Source organism: Hippopotamus amphibius, chromosome 7 (assembly GCF_030028045.1).
Source record: "Hippopotamus amphibius kiboko isolate mHipAmp2 chromosome 7, mHipAmp2.hap2, whole genome shotgun sequence".
In the NCBI taxonomy this organism is placed as follows: domain Eukaryota; kingdom Metazoa; phylum Chordata; class Mammalia; order Artiodactyla; family Hippopotamidae; genus Hippopotamus; species Hippopotamus amphibius.
The window spans coordinates 379,257-405,249 of NC_080192.1; the positions used below are offsets into that span (position 1 = coordinate 379,257).

The 25,993-nt window shown below is 42.9% G+C and overlaps 1 protein-coding gene and 1 pseudogene across 10 annotated transcripts in view; both read right to left on the reverse strand.

The window, feature by feature from the left end:
* Positions 1 to 25,993, reverse strand: part of PPP6R2 (protein phosphatase 6 regulatory subunit 2) — an 83,207-nt gene that overhangs the window by 42,342 nt on the left and 14,872 nt on the right. For 2 of the 10 annotated variants that reach the window (XM_057741291.1, XM_057741294.1), the window contains exon 2: positions 11,552 to 11,678. Coding sequence is in view for 3 of the 10 variants with exons in the window: in XM_057741287.1 (XP_057597270.1) it covers positions 3,931 to 3,956 (26 nt within the window). In the remaining 7 variants the exon portion in view is untranslated. Of the gene's footprint in view, positions 1 to 1,355; positions 1,378 to 3,920; positions 3,989 to 4,578; positions 4,719 to 10,054; positions 10,200 to 10,506; positions 10,640 to 11,551; positions 11,679 to 25,993 lie in introns of those variants that run through there. The other 8 variants (XM_057741287.1, XM_057741293.1, XM_057741290.1 and 5 more) reach the window with 8 other exon arrangements.
* LOC130856645 (UMP-CMP kinase-like) lies at positions 929 to 1,674 on the reverse strand (annotated as a pseudogene).

Genomic DNA, 25,993 nt, shown 5'->3' on the forward strand with positions numbered 1-25,993 from the left:
GGTTAGATTAAGATTTTTCTTGTTTCTTGAGGTGAGACTGAATTGCTATACACTTCCCTCTTAGAACTGTTTTTGCTATGTCCCATAGGTTTTGGAATTGTTCTTCGCAGCTTTGGAACTGTTCAGCATTTTGTCTTTGATGGTGGGTACAGAACCACACAGATGACAAACTGTATAGAACACCCTCATGCACAATACAAATACAACTCAGTAAGTATGAATAAGGTCAGTGGACTGTATCAATGTCAACTCCTGGTTGTGAGTTTTCTACTATAACTCTGCAAAATATTACCACTGGGGAAAACTGGACAAAGTGTACAAGGGATCTCTCTGTATTATTTCTTACAGGTGCAATGTTAAAAAGGTGAATACTATTAATAAGCTCAAGCTATAACAGAGATACAAAATTCTACACCCAAAAGACAGAGAATAGAAATTCTTTTTGAACACACGTATAACATTTACAAATACAAACCACACACAAATTTGTGGTTTATATATATGTACCACATATATATGGTACGTATAAATCAATCAATAAAGGAAGCCTCAATAGACTCCAAAAGACCACTTTCCTACAGACTGTGTTTCTCAACACAATAAAGTATAGAAATTAATATCTCAAGGATAGTTTTTAAAAATCAGTGATAAACTGATCCTAAAATCCATAAGGAAATGCAAGTGGTCCAGAACACACAAAACAATCTTAAAAAGGAACAAAGCTGGAGGACTCATTCTTCTTGATTTCAAAATTTACTACAAAGTTTCAGTAATCAATACAAAGTGTACAGTCCTAAGGAACGACATGTACATCGATGGAAGAAAATTGAAAGTCAAGAAATAAATATTCACATTTACAGTCAACTGATTTTTTTTTTGAAGATAAAAAATTTAATTTGTCTTACTACATACTTTCCAGCCATTGATTGAGATGTAAATATGAAAGATTAAAACTGCCTTAAAAAAAAAAAAAAAAACTGCCTTAAAAGGGGGTTGTGATAGCAGCTATCAAAGCAATATTCAAGCATGATTTCAGGGATGCTTTCAGAAAGGTTTAGAGTTAGCCTTCTCTGTCAAAAATCTTCACAACTTCATCAAAAACTTCATCAACAGATTCAGAAGCATTTATATTCTTGACTTTCCCCATTTCTTCATATAGGTCGATAATTCGCTTTGTTGACTAAAGATAGGTTTGTATTCTCTTTTCCAGGCTCTCTCTGTTGTCATCACTTCTACCACTACTCTTTCCCCCTCAAGACACCTTTCACTACAGATCTCATTATTACAGTCAAAAAAAAAAAAAAAAAAAAAAACGAAAGATATATCAGCCTTCCCATCCATGGTCTTGTTCCAACCTTGAAGGCTGTCTTGATTTCTTGGAAACCTGTCAATCAAGAATTTATTTTTCTGAGCACTGGCCACCACTGTCTGATCCACTTCTCTCCTTAACAAACCGATGGCTATCTCAACTGGCACAACCTTCCCTCGGTTCCACTTTTCAGTGAGTACTCCATACTGTGAATCTGGGCACTTCCTTTCATCACGATGAAGCTCTCCTGCAGAGAGGCGTGTGTAGCCATATTTCTGGACGATGCGGACGCACTGGGCCCCCGTGCCGGCGCCGGGACCGCCAAGGACGAACACGACTTGCGGCCTCATGAGGTGGTGCGGGCAGAGGAAAAGCGACCTGCCGCTCCGCAGCGGGAGGCTGAGGCCTAGGACGTGCAGCAGCTGAGCATGGGGCGGGGCGCGGAGGGGGCGGGGCGCGGCGAGCCGGCACCCACTGCGGGTGCCGATGGGTCAACACCGCGGCGAGCAGTCAACTGATTTTTGACACGGGTGCCAAGACAATTCAGTGGGTATTAGAATAGGGTTTCAATATATGATGCTGGGACAACTCGATACCTGCATGCGAAAACATAAATGCAGACCCTTACTTATACACTATATACAAAAACTGACCAAAATAGATCAAAGACCTAAACTGAAGTGCTAAAACTATAAAACTCTTAGAAGAAAAAATCATGGATTTGGCTATGGTTTCTCAGATATGATACCAAAAGCAAAAAAAGAAAATACAAATTGGACTTCCTCAAAAATAGTTTTTGTGCTTCAAACGACACCTTCAAGAAAGTGTAAAGATAAGCCACATACTGGGAGAACATTTTTACAAAAGAAAATTTTTGCAAATCATGTATCTGAAAAAGGACTTGTACCTAGAATATATAAAGAACTCTTACAAGTCAATAATAAAAAGACAAATTTTAAAATGAGTAAAGGATCCAAATAGACATTTCTCCAAAGAAAATATCCAAATGGTCAATAAGCACACAAAAAAATGCTCAGTACCATTAGCCATCGGGGAAATGCAAGTTAAAACCACAAAGATATACAACTTCACACCCACCAGGATGGCTGGAACCAAAAAGACTGATAATGACAAGTGTTGGTGAGGATGTGGAAAAACTGGAACCCTCATACTTTGCTGGTGGGACTGTAAAATAATACAGCTGCTTTGAAAAAATAGTCTAGCAGTTCCTCAAATGATTAAACACAGTTCCCATGTGACCCAGCAATTCCACTCCTAGGCATATACCCAAGAGAAAGGAAAACAGACACCTACACAGACACTAGTATGCTACAGTTCGTCATGGCATCATTCATAAAAGCCAAAAAGTGGAAACAACCCAAATATCCCTCACAGGATGAATGGATTTTTAAAATGTGGTCTCTCCATGCAATGGAATATTATTCAGTAGTAAGAAAGAATGAAGTACTGACAGGCCCCATGGAGCCTGGTTGGTTTTGCCACAGCGGCACAGGGGCAGCGGTGATGTGCTGAGCACCCACACGCTGCTGCTCTGACACCAGCACCGCACACCGGGCCAGGTCTGCACACACCAGCCCACAGACCACAGGTCCCTTCATGGTGGGGACAGTCATACACCACATGTGCTCCACCAGACAACACACAGAGCACACACAGCAACAAATCTTGACCAACAAATAAAACCAAAATTACACCCAAATAATCATCATGCTACTCACTTACCCATAACTTTCGTAGTTTTAAAGAATAAACTAAATTAACATCTACTTATTTACTCCTAAATCATAAAACAAAGTATAGGCAGGACTTCCACCCTGTAAAAAAAGAGTAAGACACTCATGGGCCTCTGAGAATCCATCCCATCTGCAGAATCTGGTGCCCCAACTTATCTACCCTGCAGCCTGTCTGCTAAAGTCGGCCCAGCTCAACATCCCAAGACATGGGGATTTCACAGGCCAGTTAAGTTCTTTTCTTTTAATTTAGAAAATTAACAGGGTTGCCAACTTTTTCCCTCTGACAAGCCAGAGGAGGGAGGGAGGGAAAGAGAGAGAAAGAAAAAGAGACACAAAGGAGGAAAGGATAAACTATCATCTACAATCACCTTCAATTCAGACAACAGCGGCTTTTTTTTTTAAATGATCTAGGTCCAGTTTTTTTTTTTTATATAGACTATTTATGTATTTACTTATTGGCTGCGTTGGGTTTTCATTGCTGCATGAGGGGTTTCTCTCATGGGTTGTGGCAAGCGGGGGTTACTCTTCCTTGCAGTGCACAGGCTTCTCACTGCAGTGCCTTCTCTTGTTGCGGGACACGGGTTCTAGGAGTGAGGGCTTCAGTAGCTGTGGCATGCAGGCTCAGTAGTTGTGGCCTGTGGGCTCAGTAGTTGTGGTACACGGGCTTAGTTGCTCTCAGCATGTGGGATCTTCCCAGACCAGGGACTGAACCCATGTCCCCTGCGTTGCCAGGAGGATTCTTAACCACTGCACCACCAGGGAAGTCCCAATGGCTTTTTTTTTAAAAAGAAAGCCATAATCTCAGGACTGAGGATAATGTTTCACTTTGAAAAAACACAGTTTTAAGAAAAGCTCACCTTCACTCACCTCACCCATATCACACAGACCAGCATCTGAGAACCTCTATTCACATCACCACTGACACCTGAAATAAAATCAGGTTACTCGCAAAGTCATTCACTTAGACTGACCATGTGCCTCACTAGCTCACATCAGTACAGTTCTAGGCCATTAAACCAAAAATCTCTGTGTAGCAACATTTCTGTGCTTCTGTCAGCTATCCATGCATTTTAAGAAATACATAATCTCATCAGTGGCATCCCTTAAAGAGCTCACTGCAACGGTACTGGTTTAGGCGCAACTAATTTCACTGCCAAAGGAGACAGTGTAAACTGCTTCCAGTATCACTCAGGTAACACTGCAAACTTCTTTTCCAAATGTTTCTTGTATCCCAACAACTATGCGCTATCCTGCAAAGAAATGCTAGCGCCCTCTTAATGGGCCCTCACCTACAGGAAGGCTGACTTTCCTTCCCCAGGCGACCCAGAGGCCCACCACTGACAGCACATCTTTAGAACAAGTTACTGGCTCATGAACTGGCATCCTGCCTTGAGGCATCTCTGGGTATACATGAGCTGCACACAGTACGAGGATTCCTGTCATGTCCTGACAACGCCCTCCACAGTCTGTCTGGAATGCCAAGCAAAGTATTACCGGAGTCTTCTAGACACTTACCCAACAGCCAAATGAAAGGAACTTCAAGTTCTGCCTCTTCATGTACGTTTTCTGGTTAGTACGACCATCAGACACAAGGCAGCTTCCAAAGAGAGATGCTGCCCATACAATCATGCAGTTCCATGAACAGAGCCCTTCAGAAAAGAACATTCTTTGGTAGAGACTGTTGCTAAGAGAAAATGAGAATCTGAAATGCACCCAACTACCTGTCTGACCACAGATCAGCTGCTTCTTAAAAAAGTTTTATGACCAAAGTCCTGGCTCTGCTATGTGACCTGACCTCTTGTGCCCTGGTGTCCTCACCTGTAAACTAGGGACAAGGAGCACCCTTCACGCAGAGCTGCTGTGAGAACGGACTGAGATGGCCCGTGAAGAGCCCAGAACAGGGACTGGCACACTTTCTCCTCAGAGGTCCTGACTGCAAAGGAGAGAAGGAAACAGAGCCAAGGTCACCTTGCCGCAGAGGACAGGCTCAGCAGTGCCCAGGGAGGACGACCTGCTCACAGGTGCCACCTCCAGTGGCATCACACCAGTAGCTCACGCTGGACATGACGAAGCACGTGCACTGTAGAAATCAACTACTGCTGCAAGCCGGCACGTCTTGAGCTCTCCCAGAGAGCCAGCTCTTACACAGTTACCAACACAGCACTGGAGTTCTACTGGTCTACAGTGACACTGCGAGTCCACGGAGAGCAGTGGACACCTGCATGATCAGTCCATCAACACATGAGACCGTGTCCACACTAGCACAGTCCACTGGGGGTGGCAGCGGGGTGGGGGGAGACCAAAAAAAGGGGTTACGGGGAGGAAGAGATGAATAAAAATCTAAAATCAGAAGTGAAAAGAAGAAATAACCACAAACATAAAGGTAAGTTTAAACGACCATAAAAGAATAGTTTACACAAGTCTATGCTGAACCATCTGAGACTCTGGAAACACATGGTCCAAATCCTGTCAGATGCAGAACCAGCCAGAACTGGCCTCCAGAACAGGGCCGGCTGCACAGGTGCAGCGCTCTGAGGGGTCCACCTGTATGGCAGTGCACGTGCCTGTCCCCAGCAGACTGTGAGCTCCTTTAGGACAAGGTGGCCCTCAGAGCCCTTTATGTCTCTGGGTCATAGCTCCAGGCCTGACATGATGCTGGCCTCCTCGGTGGGTTCACCGAATCAACCAGCAAACAAACTTGGAAGAAGTTCTTAAAGGCCGGCTCTCCCTGAGGGGGCAGTGAGGTGCCGTGAAAGAGCAGGGCAGGGAGCCAGACAGATGGGAGGGAGCACAGGGTCTAAGGCCACACCTCCCACCCATGGGACAGGTCCCCAGTTTTCATACAATATCATCAATGAATAATAACGGTTTCGTTTCTTTCATTCAAATTCTTTTATCTTTTTCCTCATTTTTCTCATTTATTGGACTGGCTAAAACCTCCATCACAATCCTCAACAGAAGCGATCAGAGCCAGCACCCTGTCTTCCTCCCACGTTCACAAAGAAAACTTTCAATATATCCTCAAATATAAGGGCTGCTAGAAGTTTCTTTACAAGAATAAAGGAAGTTTCACTACTTTCTCCCAGTTCTTTGGAAGCTGTACACTGTTTCTATTCTTACAGTGGCTCCTCAGAACTTGTAAGTTGTACAACCATTAAAATCTACAGTTAGGGACTTCCCTGGTCTTCCCATGACTGAGAATCCGCCTTCCAATGCAGGGGAGACAGGTTCGATCCCTGGTTTGGGAACTAAGATCCCACATGCCACGGGGCAACTAAGCTTGTGTGCCGCAACTACTCAGCCTGCGCACTCTAGAGCCTGCACACTGCAGCTAAGTGCCCTCATGCCACAACTACTGAGCCCACGCACTCTGGAGCCTGTGAGCCACAACTAGAGAGAAGCTCGCAAGCCACAAAGAAGAGCCCAGGGGCCACAACGAAGACCCCACATACTACAACTAAGACCCAATGCAGTCAAATAAATAAATATAAAGAAATATTTTTAAATAAATAAATAAAATGAAATAAAATCTACAGTTAACCCATACTTTACCCAATCCCAGTTATAACAAAGACTTTGGAAAGCCTTAGCTCCATTTACCCTCCTCAACATATATGCTACTGTTCTCATGTTTCACATCATTCTATCTTGATTTTACTTCATAAGACACTATTATCGGGACGTCCCTGGTGGCGCAGCGGTTAAGAATCCGCCTGCCAACGCAGGGGACACGGGTTTGAGCTCTGCTCCGGGAAGATCCCACATGCTGCAGAGCAGCTAAGCCTGTGCACCACAGCTACTGTGCCTGTGTGGCACAACTACTGAAGCCCATGTGCTTAGAAGCCTGCATACCACAACAAAGAGCAGCCCCTGCTCCCCACAGCTAGAGAGTGCCCACGCGCAGCAAAGAAGACCCAACGCGGCCAATAAATAAACACATAAATTTTTTAAGAAGACACTATTACAATCATCATCATTATTATAAACAATAAATGTTAATTTATATTTGATTTTCATTCCTTTTTTTTAATTCTATTGATTGATTGATTGATTGGCTGCATTGCGTCTTTGCGGCTACACTCCAGCTTTCTCTGGTTGCAGTGAGCGGGGGCTACTCTTCATTGCAGTGTGCGGGCTCAGTGCGGTGGCTTCTCCTGTTGCAGAGCACGGGCTCTAGGCACACAGGCTTCAGCAGTTGTGGCACGGGCTCCGTAGTTGTGGCACACGGGCTTCATTGCTCCGCGGCATATGAGACCTTCCCAGACCAGGGACTGAACCCGTGCCCCCTACATTGGTAGGTGGATTCTTAACCAGTGCACCACCAGAGAAATCCCAATTTTCATTCTTTCTTGAATTTTAGTTCTTCCACTTGGGATCACAATTTCTGCACATTTTTTAGAAATGTCTTTAAGGAATAGCTCATATAACTCAGTATCAAAAAAACAAACAACTCGGGGACTTCCCTGGTGGTCCAGTGGTTAAGACACTGCAATTTCACTGCAGGGGGTGCTAGTTTGATCCCTGGTCGGGGAAACTAAGATCCTGCATGCTGCGTGGCACAGCCAAAAAATAAAAACAAACAAACAAACAACTCAATCAAAAAATGGGCAGAAGACCTAAGGGACATTTCTCCAAAGATGACATACAGAAGGCCACCAGACACAGGAAAAGATGCTCAGTATCACTAATTATCAGAGAAATGCAAATCAAAACTACAATGAGGTATCACCTCACACAGGTCAGAATGGCCATCATCAAAAAATCTACAAATAATAAATGCTGGAGAGGGTGTGGAGAAAGGGGAACCCTCTTGCACTATTGGTGGAAATGCAAACTGGTGCAGCCACTATGGAAAACAGTATGGAGGTTCCTTAACAAACTACAAATAGAGCTACCACATGAGCCAGCCATCCCACTCCTGGGCATATATCCAGAGAAAACTTGAATTAAAAAAGATACATGCACCCCAATGTTCACAGCAGTACTATTTACAATAGCCAAGACATGGAAGCAACCTAAACATCTATCGACAGATGAATGGAAAAAGAAGATGTGGTATATTTATACAATGGAATATTACTCAGCCACAAAAAAGAATGAAATAATGCCATTTGCAGCAACATGGATGGACCTAGAGATTATCACACTAAGTGAAGTAAGTCAGAAAAAATGAATACCATATGATATCACTCATATGTGGAATCTAAAAAATAATACAAATGAACTTTTGTACAAAACAGAAACAGACTCACAGACACAGAAAACAAATGGGGAAGGGGAGAGGGATAAATTAGGAATATGGGAATAACAAGTACACTTTGTTACATATAAACAATAAGGATTTACTGTATAGCAGATATTCAGTATCTTGTAATAACCTATACTGGAAAAGAATCTGGAAAAAGAATATATGTATTTATTCTTGCATCACTTCTCTATACACCTAAAACTAATAAAATATTGTAAATCAACTATAGTTCAATTAAAAAAAGGAAAAGACTTTAGTATAAGTCTGCTAATGATAAATCTGTTTTTGTTTTCCTAAAAATGTGTTCACTTCCACCTCATTCTTTTTTTTTTTTTTGGCTGCACCACACGGCTACTTCCTTGACCAGGGATTGAACCTGGGCCCCCGCTCATTTTTCACCAATTCTTGAAAATCTTTAGCCTTTATCTTTTCTTTTTCTGTGGCACACGGGCTTAGTTGCTCCACGGCATGTGGGATCTTCCTGGAGCAGGGATCGAACCTACGTCCCCTGCATTGGCAGGAGGATTCTTAACCACCGCGCTACCTAGGAAGCCCTAGCCTTTATCTTTTAAATGACAGATCTGCCCCCATTCTCTCCTTTCTCCTTATAAAATACCAGTTAAATATATGTTGGACATTCTCTGTCTTCCACACTGCCTAACCTCTACTCTATGTTTTCCATCATTTTCTTCTTTTTTTTTTAAATAAATTTATTTATTTATTGGCTTTGTTGGGTCTTCCTTGCTGCACGAGGACTTTCTCTAGTTGCGGCGAGCAGGGGCTACTCTTCGTTGCAGTGTGCAGGCTTCTCATTGCAGTGGCTTCTCTTGTTGTGAAACATGGGCTCTAGGCACTAGGGCTTGAACCCGTGTCCCCTGCACTGGCAGGCAGATTCTTAACCACTGTGCCACCAGGAAAGTCCCTCCATCATTTTCTCTATGCTTCATTCTAGGTGATCTCTCCTGCCTCTTCTGGTTCACTGATTTTCTCTTCAGGTATATAACTTGATATTAAACTCATACACTGAATTCTTTATATAGAATTTTATGTAAAAAGTTACACCTGGTTCTTTTTCAAATATTATATATCATCTTTTATACTTTTCTACAGGTATTTTTCTTTCTTTAATTATTTCTTTAAAAATAAAGAGCACACTTATTTAATAGTCTGTTTCTGATAATCCCCAAATCTGAAGTCTTGGGGGGGGGGGGGGGGTTCTGTTTCTACTGGTTTTCATGCGTGGTGCCTTATTTCCTTGTGTGCTTGGCTTGTTTTGTCTGTGTACTAATCAATGTCCTTAATAACTATTCATAGGGATCTTTTGCATATTAGGATTATGGTAACTTCCCCCAGAGAGGTTTTATGTCTGCTTCCACTGATGCCTGAAGGTGTTACCAAACCATCCCCCTGAACTACCAGGCAATGTGAACCTGGGCTACAAATCCTCCCAAAGGCCAATCCACAGCCATAATTTCCCCTTTTTTCCTGCTACATTTAGTAAAAAGGTGGGGACACAGATGGAGTTGAGCAGGTATGCTTCTAGTTCACCCTGACTCTGACAACCCTGACCTTCAGAGCCCCATTTAGTATGAGGAAGGCCCCCTTTAAGTTCTCTGCCTTGAGAGGGCTGTAGATCTTCACTTCAGAGGCCAGTAAGGCCTCAGAAACCAAAGCCCCACTTTGTCCAGATCAGCAAACACCCTTAGGGCAAAGGCAGATTCCATCTCATGGTGCTTAAATTACCTTTCTGGATTCTTTGTTATATTTCGGTCTAAAACTTCCTTGCAATATCATCAGTCTTTTGATTTTTTTTCTTTATTCCAACAATTTTAGTTGTTTTCCACAGGATGGGAGATGAGAAGATAGCAGGTAGTCCAAATAACCTAGCCTAACAATTACCAAAAACATAAAAGCATTGATGTTTTTCTGCAAAATATACCTGATACTCAATTCTATACTGAAATTCACATTCTCTCATCACTTGGAGGAATTGCTCCACTCTCTACTGGCCTCTATGCATGCTAATGAGGCATCTGTTGTCAACCTGACAGGTGTTCCTTTAAATCTACAGATTTATCTTCATTAGTTTCTGAAAAGTCAACACTATTAATACTCTGAATAACGTCTCTCCTCCTTTTCTCTACTTTTCCATCCTGGGATTCCAACTACACAGTCACAGCACACTTTTATCTTACCCGCCACCTCTCGAGTCTCACTTTCCATATCCCATCTCTCAATGCTGCATGCTGGATACTTTCTTCAGGTATATACTCCAGTTCACTAATTCTGCCTTCGGCCATGTTTAATCTGTTTAATTCACATATATTGAGCTTTTAATTTCAACCTTTTTTTTTTCATTTCTGAAAGTTCTACTTGGATCATTTTGATACTTTGGTTTTCATTACTAATTCTTATCCTACTTTGTATTTCTTCAAACATCTCATACATTATTATATACACTGCACTGATTATTCAATACCTGCAGGCCTTGGGGCATCTAATTATGCCAGCTCCTCACAATGGTGTGTATGCGTGTGCATGTGTGTGTCCTGCATATAGAATCAAACTTGCTTAAACGTAATCTGTAGAAATCCCAAGGGCCTACACTGAGTATGCTTTGCTCTGAAAAGGATTTATCTTTTCTTCAGCAAGGAGCAAAAGAGTACTACCATAATACTCATTGTTCCTTTTCTTTTTCTCTTTAGGCTTTTGAAGAGTTAGCTTAATTTTTAAAGCACCGAAGCGCTCCCAAGAAGTTATATCTTATAATTTATCCAGCATCTAATTGGATTGCAATGGGAGAGCCTTTTAAGAGCATCTACTACTGCTGGAGGCACAAGTCCTCCCTCCCTTTTCACCTTCCACATGGAATGTGTTCTTATGGCGGCCATGACAGCAGAAAAGCCTATCTCAGCTATTCCCCACAAGGGAGACAGAGCACATAACTCACCACATACACACGACTGTCCCTATTTTATCTGGATTACACTTTTGCCGCATACGCACAACTGTCCCTGTTTTATCTGGATTACACTTTGGCCTGGAGAGACCAAGTAACTTTTCCACAACACAGCATCTCAAAACCAGACACAGGAGAGTCAAAAAACCCCCAAAAGTCAGGAAACTATATGCACATCTTCAAAACTAAAATTTTTGCTGTCATCCATCTTTGAATGTCCCCTTATACAGTATATTTGCATTAATTACACAATAAAACAGAATCAAAAACAATGATCTTACCTTCTGTGGAAACTCCTTGTTTAAATTTTGTATTTAGGCAAAATATAAAAACATTTGGGATTTTCTCTTGGAGTATATGCAACCTTAAGAAAAATTTTTTCATTCAGTAGATTTATAATCTCTTCACCTGAAAAATAAGAGGAAAAAAAAACTTATTTGGGGAGACTTCCCTGGTGGTCCAGTGGTAAAGAATCCACCTTCCAATGCAGGGGACGTGGGTTTGATCCCTGGTCAAGGGAATAAGATCCCACATGCGGCGGGGCAACTAAGCCGGCATGTTCCAGAGCCAGTGCACAACTAGAGAGCCTGCGCACCACAACTACTGAGTCTGTGCGCTCTGGAGCCCACACACCACAACCAGCGGGAAGCCCTCGCACCGCAACGAAGATCCCACGCGCCGCAACGAAGACTCGAGGCAGCCAAATAAGTAAGTAAATAAATATTTTTTAAACTTATTTTAAACTCTACTTCTGTAAACTCACCAAAATGATAGGGTAAAGGAACACAAAAATCATTATCTTTACTTAGTTTTCAAATTATCACAACATTTCATGATTAAGGATCTAAAAACTCCCTTGTCCTTGCTTGTTCTACAGAGACTGGTACCAGTGATACACACCCATTCTACATCTGGTTAACTAACTCAGTGGCTGGGATGCAAGGACATGAGAAGGATCTCTGTGAAGGTGTCCAGTTTCATGCCTACTATCGCCATCGAGAAACACACAGCCAGGTCCCAGGATGGCTGGGCAGCTCACTGATGACCCACCACAACCTCCAGAAGAAAAGCACTCCAAGTGCTCCAGGTGTGACCCCTAACACCACTTCCAAATAGCGTGACGAGTGCTCCTTGGTGAAAGGACTGGCTTCAAGGTGTGCAGCAAAAACACGGACCAGCAGAGCCCAGGACTGTTCATTCCATGTTTGCAGGAAGGCATGATTTTACACTTCATGCAATAAGGAGGAGTGACCGTTCTAGAATATAAGAGACCCAATCATCAAATATAATATTTAGATCCTGTTTGGGTCCAATTAAAACAATTCAACTAGAACAGTATATTTTTGAAGCTATTGGGGAAATCTGAATAGGGACTGGTGTTAAGGGATTACTGTAAATTTCTTAGTTGTAAAAATGACATGATCACTATGTTTTTAAAAATAAAAACTCCCCTTATCTGTTAGAGTGAAAAAGTGAAGTGCTCATGGGTAAAATGACATTGTTTCTTGGATTTACTTTTAAAACATTCCACCCCTCAGCAATCCCACTCCTGCGCATGTACCCTGAGAAAACCATAATCCAAAAAGAAACGTACCACAATGTTCACTGCAGCACTATTTACTAGCCAGGACATGGAAGCAACCTAAATGCCCACCAACAGATGAATGGATAAAGAAGATGTGGCTCATATATACAATGGACTATTACTCAGCCACAAAAAGCAATGAAACTGAGTTATCTGTAGTGAGGTGGATGGACCTAGAGTCTATCATACAGAGCAAAGAAAGCCAGAAAGAGAAAAACAAGTATCATAAGCTAACTCATATATATGGAATCTAAAAAAAAATGGTACTGATGAACCAAGTGACAGGGCAAGAATAAAGATGTAGAGAATGGACCTGAGGACATGTGGAGGCGGGGTGCAAAGAGGAAGCTGGGACAAAATGAGAACATAGCATTGACATATATACAGAACCAAATGTAAAATAGATAGGTAGTGGGAAGCTGCTGCATAACACAGGGAGATCAACTCGATGATGGGTGATGACTTAGAGGGCTGGGACAGGGAGGGTGGGAGGGAGTCGAGGGAGGGAGGGCATATGGGAATATATGTATAAATACAGCTGATTCACTTTGTTGTACAGCAAAAACTTGCACAACAGTGTAAAGCAATTATATTCCAATAAAAAGCTTTAAAAATAAATAAGTACATAATTAAATAAATAAAACACTCCACCAAAACACAAGAATCAAACAAATTTTAAAACTGTGTGAGCAAAAGGGACAGATTAAAAAATAATAACTGGCAAAGTGCTGATCACTGATAAAAGCTGGGAGATGAGTACATGGGTGTTATGTTTTCTGTACATGTGCGTATTTTTAAATTTCATATAAAAATCAATCAAAAAAGGGCACCCGAAGTTGTGCTAGTAAACCAGTAATAAGTCAGTGTTACCTCCTAAAACAGGACAATCTTTTTACATCTGTGAAAGAGAACAAAGGAAACTTCGTTTAAAATAGAGCCAGGATGGGACTTCCCTGGTGACGCAGTGGTTAAGAATCCACCTGCCAATGCAGGGGACACGGGTTCGATCCCTGGTCCAGGAGGATCCCACATGCTATGGAGCAACTAAGCGTGTGCACCACAACTACTGAGCCTGCACTCTAGAGCCCGGGCGCCATAACTACTGAAGCCCAGGTGTCTAGAGCCTGTGCTCTGCAAGGAGAGAAGCCACTGCAATGAGAAGCCCACCCACCACAATGAAGAGTAGCCTCCACTCATTGCAACTAGAGAAAGCCCATGTGCAGTAACAAAGACACAACACAGCCAAAACATTCATTCATTCATTCATTCAATAAAATAAAAATAAAATAAAAAAGAGCCAGGAGGCCAGAGGGGAGCCCTCACCCTCTACTATTCAGCCTCAACCACAGACACTTATGGAGCAAGGTTTCCTGTTTGCCCTGCAACTCAGCCAGTCAGAAACCATCACCACCCTGAACTCTCACTTTCGTCCAATGGATGTCTGTTCAAAACAGCCGCTCCCAATTTCCTCCCTCTTCTCTACAAAGTACCCTTCCTCTGCTCTGCGGGACTTGCCTACGGCTTTTGCTACTGCTTGCTTGTCCTGAATTGCAATTCTCTGCTGTTCTCAAACCCATTTTGCTGGTAAAATAACTGGCTTTTTTATTTTTAAAGCTGGCACATTTAACATTTCATAATTATTAAGCTAAATAATTCAAAATTGGCTTTTCGGCACTTTATACACAGTTTCAAAACAAGGAAGTATCTCTATGAAGGCCCTCAGACCTGTTTATTCTGACTTTGAACCAGTGCTTTTATAACATAGATCTTCTTGACAAATTCTACTTAGTGTGAGCTAAAGGAAGCCCCAAACATCCGGGACCTCAGGAGGCACACGCAGTGGGGAATGAGCTGAGCGACACCTCCTCCTCCGCGGGCACATACCCTGAGCACCTCCCGGTGCCTGCTCTCCCTGGCAGCACTGCCCTCTCCCACGCCCTCCCCGGCAGCACTGCCCTCTCCCACGCCCTCCCCCCGCAGGTACCAGCGTTCTGTCTGTCACCTGTGTCCCCCAGCCCAGACCCTGAGGGTCCTTCTTTTCTGCAGGCCATCAGGATCTCATTCTATAGCCTGCTTTTCCTGTGACACCTTTCTCCCAAGTCCTATCCCCACCTCCTTCCCTAAACACATGAATTCCCTTGATGTCCACCCAGGAAAAGGCCATCTCTACTCTCCCACGCCGGCATCCCGAACTAGAAAGGGATCAGCATTCTCATAGATCGCAGCGCTTTCTTCTATGCTTCCTAATACCTTCATTCAAATACCTGTTTTTGATACTTTTGTTTCTGGCCAAGATGAAAAAACAGGGACCAGATTTACAAATGAAATGGTTTTGAAGACATGGGCTCTCCGGCAGGGAAGAACAGTGATCCCTGACAGGAGGGAAACAAGAGGAGCCCTTTAACTGCCCAGCTTCCTGCCTGACAAGCAGTCCTGGGTCACAGCAGAGGAACGAGGCGGGAGGCCAAGGTGCTAGAGTTCCCAGGCAGAGCACTGCAGGGGATGCAGTCGCAGGCAGCCCTGGGGATCTGCTGGCTGCAGCCAGGTACGGAGCAGTGCAAGCGTGCATGTGGGAAAGCATCCACGCCAGGAATTAGTGGCAACAACCCTCCAAGTTCACACGGGGCCAATGAGAGTTACTCGTCCTCCCAGTCACAGTGGAAAATTCCCTAACTTGGGGGCACTGGACAAAGTACTCAGAAGACTTCTGCCTCGGTGGTGGGGCAAGATGAGACCTGCACTCCTCACGACTCTGGTGCCACCTAACAAAGCCGAAAAGCCACACCCACAGAATCAGACTGTTTCCATGTCACTTCACAACACTCCAGAACAAAGCTCAAGAATATTGACACAAACATACTCAGCACCCAACAGGATAAAAGTCACAGTGTCTTGGCATCCAATCAGAAATGACCAGACATGCAAGGAAGCAGGAAGACACAAACCATAAGCAACCTAGAAATGACACAGATGATAAAATTAATTGACAAAGACATTTAAACAGCTGTTAAAACTGTATTCTGTATGTTCAAAAACCTAGAGGAAATATGAGACATGTTAAAGAGAGACATGAAAGATACACGAAGACCCAAACAGAATCACAAATATACTCTTAATCCAAAAAAAAGGCAGAAAAAGAGGGAGCAGGAACAGAGGGCACACTGAGCCGCAGCCCCGGCTCTCCTTCCTCCCGCCACACCAGCGCTCCCTCTTCCTGAACTCGCTGCAGGTCTCCACAGCTGACACCTGGGTCCCCCCTGCCTGGAACAGCCCTCGTCTCACCTTCCCTGCCTGGCAAATTCCTGTCTGCTCCTCAAGTCCGAAATTCAGCAAAAACCACTCTGTCCGGCTTTCCTGAGCCCTTCCTCAGCGCTCTCACAAGAGCACTTCCAGAGAATCAACACACGATAATAATCTAGTTTTAAATATTCTTATTTATTTTGAATTATGAAAAAAATTTAAATATAAAAAGGTCCAGAGAAGAATATAACAAATTTCCATGTATTGAGATTTAATGAACATGGCATTTGCTCACACGTGCCACGTGCTTAAAAAAGAATAAAGCGTTTCTATGACATTGCGGGATGGAGAACCCACTCAACTCCCTTCCCCCACAGCGATAATCGTTCTTTTGCAGAATCCAAGATTTCATTCTTTCACTACTTACATAACTATACTAAGAATACACGTAGGTGCGCCTCATCCTTCTGACACTCCCGTGCTGCTCGTGTGCCAGGTGTGGACCTGGTACTTCTTCTGTGAAGCAGCCCCTGGGGAGGCTCTGGAGCGCGCTACGGCTGGCGAAAAGCGCAAGGAAGGAGTCAAGACTGAGAACGTGGATCACACGCATCTGAAGGGGGGCGGGGGGGCAGGATGGTTCTGTGGCGCAGTTTAAGATTGAGAGGCAAAGGGGACTTCCCTCGTGGTCCAGTGGTTAAGACTCCGCGCTCCTAATGCAGGGGACCCAGGTTCAATTGCTGGTCAGGGAACTAGAGCCCGCACGCCACAATTAAAGATCTCGCACACGGCAACAAAGATCCCACGTGCTGCATCTAAGACCCTGGGCAGCCAGGCCAATTAAATAATTTTTTTTAAGTTTCCTTTAAGATTAATAAGAGGCACACACCACTTAGTAAACTAATGAAAGCCTATTGTGAAGGACAGGGTCTGTCAGTGAGGGAGATCAGATTCCAATTTGAGGGGCAGCCAATCAATGAAACTGACACAGCTGCACAGTTGGACGTGGCTGCTGAAGATACAACTGAGGGGTTCCAGCAGCAGATGGGGGGGGGTCTACTAAAGAGGGAAGCTGCTACTTTACTCCACAACTCTGTCCCTTCAGACCAAGACGACATTCTCAATTAGAAAACCACAATTAGGTTCCACCACATCCTGAATGTGCTACAGCATAGTTTTTCTCTATTCTTTCATTTTCCCCTTCCCCATTCCTTTATTGTGCATAAAGTAACTGGTGTGTGCGCACACACGTATTGCATTTTTTTTAACTAAATGGCCAATGGTATGCTTTGATCGACATCCAATGGAGATGGGATGGGGAAAAATAGTGGTTCTGTGAAAATACCCTCTTTTCTCCAGTAGTGGCATGCTCAGTCAGCTCTTATCTTTATATTCCAGTAAGTTATTTTGCTCTCACTGTTTAACAAAAAAAGAACACCATAAAAATCCTTGCATACCTTGTTTGATTGGAGAATTTTAATGTTTTTCATTTATCATTATAAAACCAAGGACATTTTTATAACTTTTTTATACATAGCTGTTACATGTAGGGCAATCTGTCTTTAAGTAGGGATAAATTACCCTAAAAGAAATGATTCCTAAGGACTTTCCTGGTGGCGCAGAGGTTAAGAATCCACCTGCCAGTGCAGGGGACACAGGTTTGAGCCCTGGTCCAGGATGATTCCACATGCTGTGGCGCAACAAAGACCATGTGCCACAAATACTTTGCCTGCACTCTAGAGCCCGGAAACCACAACTGCTGAGCCCACATGTTGCAACCACTGAAGCCCAAGCGCCTAGAGCCCATGCTCCACAAGGTAAGCCACCTCACTGAGAAGCCACCTCACTGAGAAGCCCGCACACCACAACGAAGAGTAGCCCCTGCTTGCCGCAACCAGAAAAAGCCACGCACAGCAACGAAGACCCAGCACAGCCAAAAATAAAATAAAATAATAAATTACTTCTAAAAAAGTAAAAAAATAAATTTAAAAAATAAAAATTCTTTAAAAAGAAAAAGAATACATTTAAACACTTTCATAACATACATAGGTGCTCTCCAATTATCTTGAGCTCACCTTTATATTTTTTTGAAACTTACTTACATTGATACAGGTCATTTTAATTCTTTCATTTGAAACATGACAGACACTATTCCTTTACACAGAAAGGTGTTTTTTGCCCTTTTCCCTACTGAGGTATTCAGGTTGCTGCTGATTTACTACCATCACCAACAAGGCTGCCCTGAGCACTCTGAATACACCTCCTTTCGCACAGAGCCTCAAAGTGCAATTGCTGCATCACAGTACAGATACTTCCATGTTTAGATGTTTCTAAATTACCCTCCAAGGTGCTTTATGAAATCAATGTACCCTCCCACCTGCTGTAAAGTATTCCTATTTCCCCAAACTGGTCAGACTTCTTCATTTTTACTCTTCTGATGTGTGTGAAGTAGAATTCTCATTTTTTTATTATTGAAGTACAGTTGATTTACAATGTTTCAGGTGTACAGCAAAGTGATTCAGTTATATATATATATACATATATATATATGTATGTGTGTGTGTATACATCATTTTTCAGATTCTTTTCCATTATAGATTACAAGATACTGAATATAGTTCCCTGTAGGATTTTGCTGTGTATCTATTTTATATACAGCAGCGTGTATCTGTTAATCCCAAATTTCTAATTTATCCCTCTCCCCACCCTTTCCCCTTTGGTAACCATAAGTTTGTTTTCTATCTCTGTGAGTCTATTTCTGTTTTGTAAAAAACAAACATTCATTTGTATCAGTTTTTTTAGATTCTACATATAAGTGGTATCATATGGTGTCTGTCTTTCTCCTTCTGACTGACTTCACTTAGTACGATCATCTCCAGGTCCATCCATGTTGCTGCAAATGGCATAATTTCATTCCTTTTATGGCTGAGTAGTATTCCATCACATATACATGTACCACATCTTCTTTATCCATTCATGTGCTGATGGACATTTAGGCTGCTTCCATGTCTTGGCTACTGTAAACAGAGCTGCTCTGAACACTGGGGTGCATGTATCTCTTCAAATTAGAGTTTCTGTCTTTTCCAGATATATGCCAAGGAGTGGGATTACTGGGTCACATGGTAACTCTAGTTTTAGTTTTTTAAGGAACCTCCATACTGTTCTCCACAGTGGCTGCACCAATTTACCTTCCTACCAGCAGCATAGGAGGGTTCCCTTTCCTCCACACTCTCTCCAGCATTATTTGTAGACTGGAATTCTCATTCTTTTTTTTTCTTTTTTTTTTTTGCTTATTTATTTAGGCTGCATTGGGTCTTCGTTGCTGTGTGTGGGCTCTCTCTATTTGTGGCGAGCGGGGGCTACTCTTCATTGCGGTGCTCAGGCTTCTCACTGAGGTGGCTTCTCTTGTTGGGGAGCACTGGCTTTAGGCATGCAGGCTTCAGTAGTTGTGGCACATGGGCTCGGTAGTTGAGGCGCATGGGCTTGGTAGTTGAGGTGCATGGGCTTGGTAGTTGAGGTGCATGGGCTTAGTTGCTTCATGGCATGTAGGATCTTCCCAGGTCAGGGGTCAAGCCCATTTCCCCTGTATTGGCAGGTGGATTCTTAACCGCTGCGCCACCAGGGAAGCCCCTGGCATTCTCATTCCAATCTGCATTTCCATTAGGATTATCGGGGTCCTCGCTCAAGGCACACAGCTAACAACCTGGCTAGAATCCTACACTGGCCAGAAGGAGATTTAGAGTCCGAGATGTAGACCCCAAAACAGTTCAGATTTCTGCTGCAAATCTTGTTTATAAACAAGATTTATATAATTACTAATTTGCTTTAACTTACAATATAGATGTAACTGTTTCAAAATAAGTTACTGCTCAAGACTGCTGAATACAATTAAAACCAATTTCCTCTTCTTCCCTTTAAGTATTTCTCCTGTGATTATGCCACCAATCTGATGTAGTTAGATTCATTTGTATGTATTTATGTTCAATTGGGTGGGACTGCTTTTTTGTTATTGTTTATTATCTAGTTTTGGTTTTTACCTGTATAAAATATTTACTACAGTCAAAACCACACAGCAGGTGCCCCAGCCCCACACACATGCTCGATGGAGAGTAGTGGGGCTGAGAACTGCGCAAAGACACCAGATGTCCTACAGTCCTGGGAGGTGTTGGAGCTGTAACCCAGGCAGAATGGAGAACCTCATGGAACACCCTCTGACACCCCGCTGAGATCCCAGTAAGACCATGCCTTCAGAGCAGAAACTACAACCTAGAGCAAAGGCCACACACAGAGACTAAATTCAAAACCAAAGCAGACATATTCATATTCAGACATATTCAAAGAATAAAACCAATCCTGACAGGACCAAAAGGATCTTTCAGTAATTTAACTGCCTGCCAGAACAAAACTCAAGACCGTAATCCAGATACCAACATATAACAAAAAATTATTAGATATATAAAGCAGGAGAAAAATGTGACTAAGATTTTTTAAAATTAAAAAGCAGCTATTAGAAACAGACCCCAAGATGTCTCAGATGGCGGAATTAGCAGAAACGAATTTTAAAGCAGCAATGAAAAACATGTTCAAGGACTTAAAAGAAAAGGTAGTAACAGAGTGAAAAGATAAAGTCTCAGCAGAGAAATGAAACTACGTAGAAGAACAAAATGACTATTCTAGAACTGAAAAATACATCTGAAATAAAAATATATACTGAATGGACTTAATAAAAAATTGGAGACTGAAAAAGAAAGTGTCAGTGAACCTAAGAAAGATCAACAGAAACAATTCAATCTGAGGAGGAAGAAAAAAAAAAAGGTTATTTTTAAAAATGAATTCACTGGGACTTCCCTGGTGGCACAGTGGTTAAGAATCCGCCTGCCACACTATTTACAATAGCCAGGACATGGAAGCAACCTAAATGTCCATCAACAGATGAATGGATAAAGAAGATGTGGTACATATATACAATGGAAAATTACTCAGCTGTAAAAAGCAATGAAACTGGGACATTTGTAGAGACGTTGATGGACCTAGAGATTGTCATACAGAGTGAAGTGAGTCAGAAAGAGAAAAACAAACATCGTATATTAACACATATATGTGGAATATAGAAAAATGGTACAAATCAACCGGTTTGCAAGGCAGAAACAGAGACACAGATGTAGAGAACAAACATATGGACACCAAGCAGAGAAAGCAGGGAGGGTTGGGGGGGAATGAATTGGGAGACTGGGATACCAAATAGTACACTCTAAACATATGCAGTTTATTGTATGTTCATTGTATCGCAATAAAAGTTCTTGGAAAAAAAAAAAAAAAGAATCCAGCTGCCAATGCAGGGGACACAGGTTTGAGCCCTGCCTGGTCCAGGAAGATCCCACATGCTGTGGAGCAACTAAGCCCGTGTGCCACAACTACTGAGCCTGAACTCTAGAGCCCACGAGCCACAACTATTGAGCCTGTGTGCCACAACTACTGAAGCCTGCACACCTAGAGCCTGTGCTCCACAACAAGAGAAGCCACCTCAATGAGAAGCCTGTGCACTGCAACAAAGAACAGCCCCCTGCTCGCCGCAACTAGAGAAAGCCTGTGCACAGCAACAAAGACCCAACACAGACAAAACATAAGTGAATTCACTGACTTGCGGGACAATATTAAGTGGTCTACCATACATGTAACAAATCTCACAGGAATATTAGAGAAAAGGACATAAAAATACATGAAAATGCAGCCAAAAATTTTCCAAATTTTATAAAAAGAAACCTCATAAGAAAGTATCACACAGAAGTCTCATCCCATCCCTATCCCTTCATCCTGCTCCCTTCCCCTCAATATAGCTAATTACTATTAATTTTGTTTCACTGTTTCACTACTATAAATATATATACTTTTTTCATATTATCTACAACCCTTCATGTACAAAAGGCAACAAACTTTTGCACCTTGCTTGTTCCATAGTGACCTTCCTTACTCCTTTCTTTTTTAATACAGAAACATTTTTACTGATTTTAAATACAGTATAGAAAAGTACACAGATCATAAGTGAACAGGTCACTGAATTTTCACAAAATAAACCCATCCATGCAACCAGCACCCAGTTCAAGGAACTCCTTGGAGTACCTGCACCCAGACGTACTCCTCAAGTCCCAAAATGTGTTAACCACTGTCCTGACCTGCATCACATCACCAGACTCACACTCCATTCTGTGGACTTACACTCAGGATGGACACGTGGGTTGTTTCTAGTGTTTTGCTATTACAATAGTTCTGTAATGGACAGACATTTGCATATGTCACTTCATGTTTTTGCCAGCATATCTTTAAGACAGATTCCTAGATGTGCCATTGCTGGGTCAAAGGAGAGAAGCATATATAAATCTATAAGATACACACAAATATCTGGAAGACAAGATATCTTTCAGAGGCACTGTGCCATTCCGCATTCCTACCGGCAAGAAGACAGCCAGTTTCAATACAACCTCATCCACTGAACAGGTGGTTTAACTTGTGGATTCCGGCCAACATGGGGGGTGGCCAGCCATCCCAGTCTGCTGAGGACTGAGGGGTCTCCTAACACACAGGACTTTCAGTGCTAACACCTGGACAGTCCTGAGCAAACCAGTGTGGCTGGCCACTCCACCAATGTGGTAAATAAGAATAAGCATCTCAATATAGTTCTGTTCTGGGTTTATCATAAGAAATGGTAAGCATCTATTCAACTACATAAGAACCATCTTCATTTGTTTTCCATCAACTATTCCCATCTTTTGCCCGTTTTTAAAATCAGGTTATTTTCTTTATCTTCTCAGTTTCTATGAGTTCTTTTATTTTTTTAAGTATTTATTGGTTTATTTATTTATTTATTATTTTTGGCTGCATTGGGTCTTGGTTGTGGCACGTGGGCTTAGTCGCCTCGCAGCATGTGGGATCTCAGTTCCCCAACCAGGAATCAAACCCGCATATCCCCTGCATTGGAAGGCAGATTCTTTACTACTGGACCACCAGGGAAGTCCCTCTATGAGTTCTTTTAAATATTAAAGATATTAATAAAATCCCTTTGTTATGACATAAGTTCAACATATTTTTCTGTTTGTCATTTGTCTTTTGACTTTGCTTATGGTGACTGTTGCAATCAGTTTTTTGTTGTTAGTGCAATCAATTTTATCTATTTTCTCCTACTGCCTCAAGAGTTTGAGGGAAGGAAAAGTTTTCCTCACTCCCAGGTTATAAAGAAACTCACCTTGTTTGTTTGGTTTTTAGTACTCATGCAGTTTCATTTTTTACACTGTGATCCCTGATTTATTTGGAGTAATTATTTTATGATTTATTTGGACTACACGAGAGGTAAAAGAAGAGAGAATAATATAAAACACCGGTCTTAAGATCTACGATAAGCAGGACTATGATCTCGGATACCTGTCTCCAGGAAAGGCATACGTGACGTTCCTCCCTTCACACACAAAATGTGTCCAGGGTTCCTACCATTCTGTACCAAATGTTTTAACATCACAAACCTCACCCACTAGGAAGATAAATCGGTCTGTTGCATCAGAACTGACCCAAAATCTGAAGAAATTGCTATCTGTACAGACATCCCCAGGGTTTAATGAAATGAGGGTGGCCAACCCACCATAAGCCAAAGTTTATTTTCACATCTCCTTCTTGGCAAAGGAATAAAATGTATATATTGGGTTGGCCAAAAAGTTCATTCAGGTGTTTCCATAAGATAGTACGGAAAAGCCCAAATGATCTTTTTGGCCAACCCAAAAAAATGGACAGATAATGTTATCAAATCTAGGGCTCCTGCGGATATTACATTAATACCCATCAGATCAACACCTGCTCAGTTTTCTCACTTAAGAAAAAAAAAATTGTACCTAAATATAATCACACTGTCAGATGTGCACCCAGGTGAAATGGCATGATTTGATGATTTCGACAGTTTGCTTTTAAATACACCAGGAAAAAAAGATCAGGAGGAGGGGAGATAGGCAGAATGTTGATAGCTGCTGAAACTGAGTAATGGGTACACAAAGGCTCATTACATGCCCATCTCTATTGGTGCAGGTGTGCAGGAAGTGTGTGTGGTACCCAAGTCAGAGAAGTCTGCCCAAGTGAGTCACATTCTAAGGGTCATGGGGGATCTCTGATGTGAGGTCACCAAATCTCAGAGAAGACAACCACTGCCCTTGCTACCAGACCAGCCCCTACCTAGGGCCTGAAGGTGTGGCTCACCCTGGATGTGGGAGGCTAGATTCCTTCAGCGTAAGATGGGCACACCTAGGGACTCCTAGGTGGTGCAGTGGTTAAGAATCCTCCTGCCAATGCAGGGGATGCGGGTTTGAGCCCTGGTCTGGGAAGATTCCACATGCAGCAGAGCAACTAAGCCCATGAGCCACAACTGTTGAGCCCATGTGCCACAACTACTGAAGCCCACACACCTAGAGCCCATGCTCTGAAACAAGAGAAGCCACCACAATGAGGAGCTCACACACCACAATGAAGAGTAGCCCCTGCTCACCGCAACTAGAAAAAGCCTGCGTGCAGCAATGGAGACCCAATACAGCCAATAAATAATAAACAAACAAAACAAACAAATAAATAAAAAAGATGGGCACACCTAACCAGTCCCTGGAAACGGGGACACTTGAAGGCTCTCTGGGACAAGTCACCCAAACTGGGTGGGGCTCCTTGGTGAATCAGTCCTAAGAGGATTTTCCCTGGGAAATCACTGGTAGTCCAGTAGTTAGGACTCCACACTTCCATTGCAGGGTGCACAGGTTCGATTCCTGGTCACAGAAAATCCCTAGAGCCGTGCAGTGCAGCCAATAAAAAAAGAGTATTTTCCCAGACTATGCCCAGGAAGTAGGCAGTAGAGATGCCAGTCGGCAGAGGAGTGGGAGGTGTTACTTCATGACACTGGTGGTCAGCCAGTCAGACTGTCTAATGGTAGAGGACTCAGCTGGGCATCATGTGGTCACCCAGTGAGAAAATGCAGCAGGTCCAAAGGTTAACTAAGCTGACCCTCAAAGAACCTCCTCACTGACCTCCTCTTCTCCATCAGTGAGGCAGGAGAGAGCTGGGGCATCCGTCCTTACAGCCTGTCTTGATCATTCTGCCAGAGGCCAAGGCCCTTGGTCAAGAAACAAAGAAAGGGACTTCCCTGGTGGTGCAGTGGTTAAGAACCCACACTTACTGAGCTTGTGCTCTAGCGCCTGAGAGCCACAACTACTGAGCCCATGTGCCACAACTACTGAAGCCTGCATGCCTACAGCCTGCACTCCACAAGAGAAGCCACCACAATAAGAAGCCCATGCACTGAAACAAAGAGTAGACCCTGCTTGCTGCAACTAGAGAAAGCCTGCACGCAGCAACGAAGACCAAATAAATAAATAAATAAATAAAATTTTTTTGAAAAAGAAAAGAAACAAAGAAAGCTCCATCAACCCAACAAGGGGCCTGGTGATTAAAAGGATCTCCAGCTGAGTCAGAAAGGACTCCATCTTAAGAAGCCTTCAGGACCATCCCCGCTCTTGCCAACTTTTCCTCGATTCTCACTGGGGGAAATAGGGTGTCTCAGTTCAGACTATAATAAAAAAATACGACAGACTGGGGGGCTTAAACCATCAGGAATTTATCTCCTCACAGTTCCAGAGGCTGGTAGTCCAAGATCAGAGTGCCAGCAGGGTGAGGTTTGGTGAGAGCCCTCTTCCTGGCTCATGGATGCCTTCTTGTTGTGTCTTCACACAGCATTCCTCAGTGGGTACGTGTGGAAAGAGAAAGAGATCTCTCCTCCTCTTCTAATAAGGCCACCAGATCAGAATCCCACCCGCGTGGGATTAACCTCCATTACCTTCTACTGGGTTGCCCAAAAGGCTTGTTCAGATTTTGGCCAACCCAA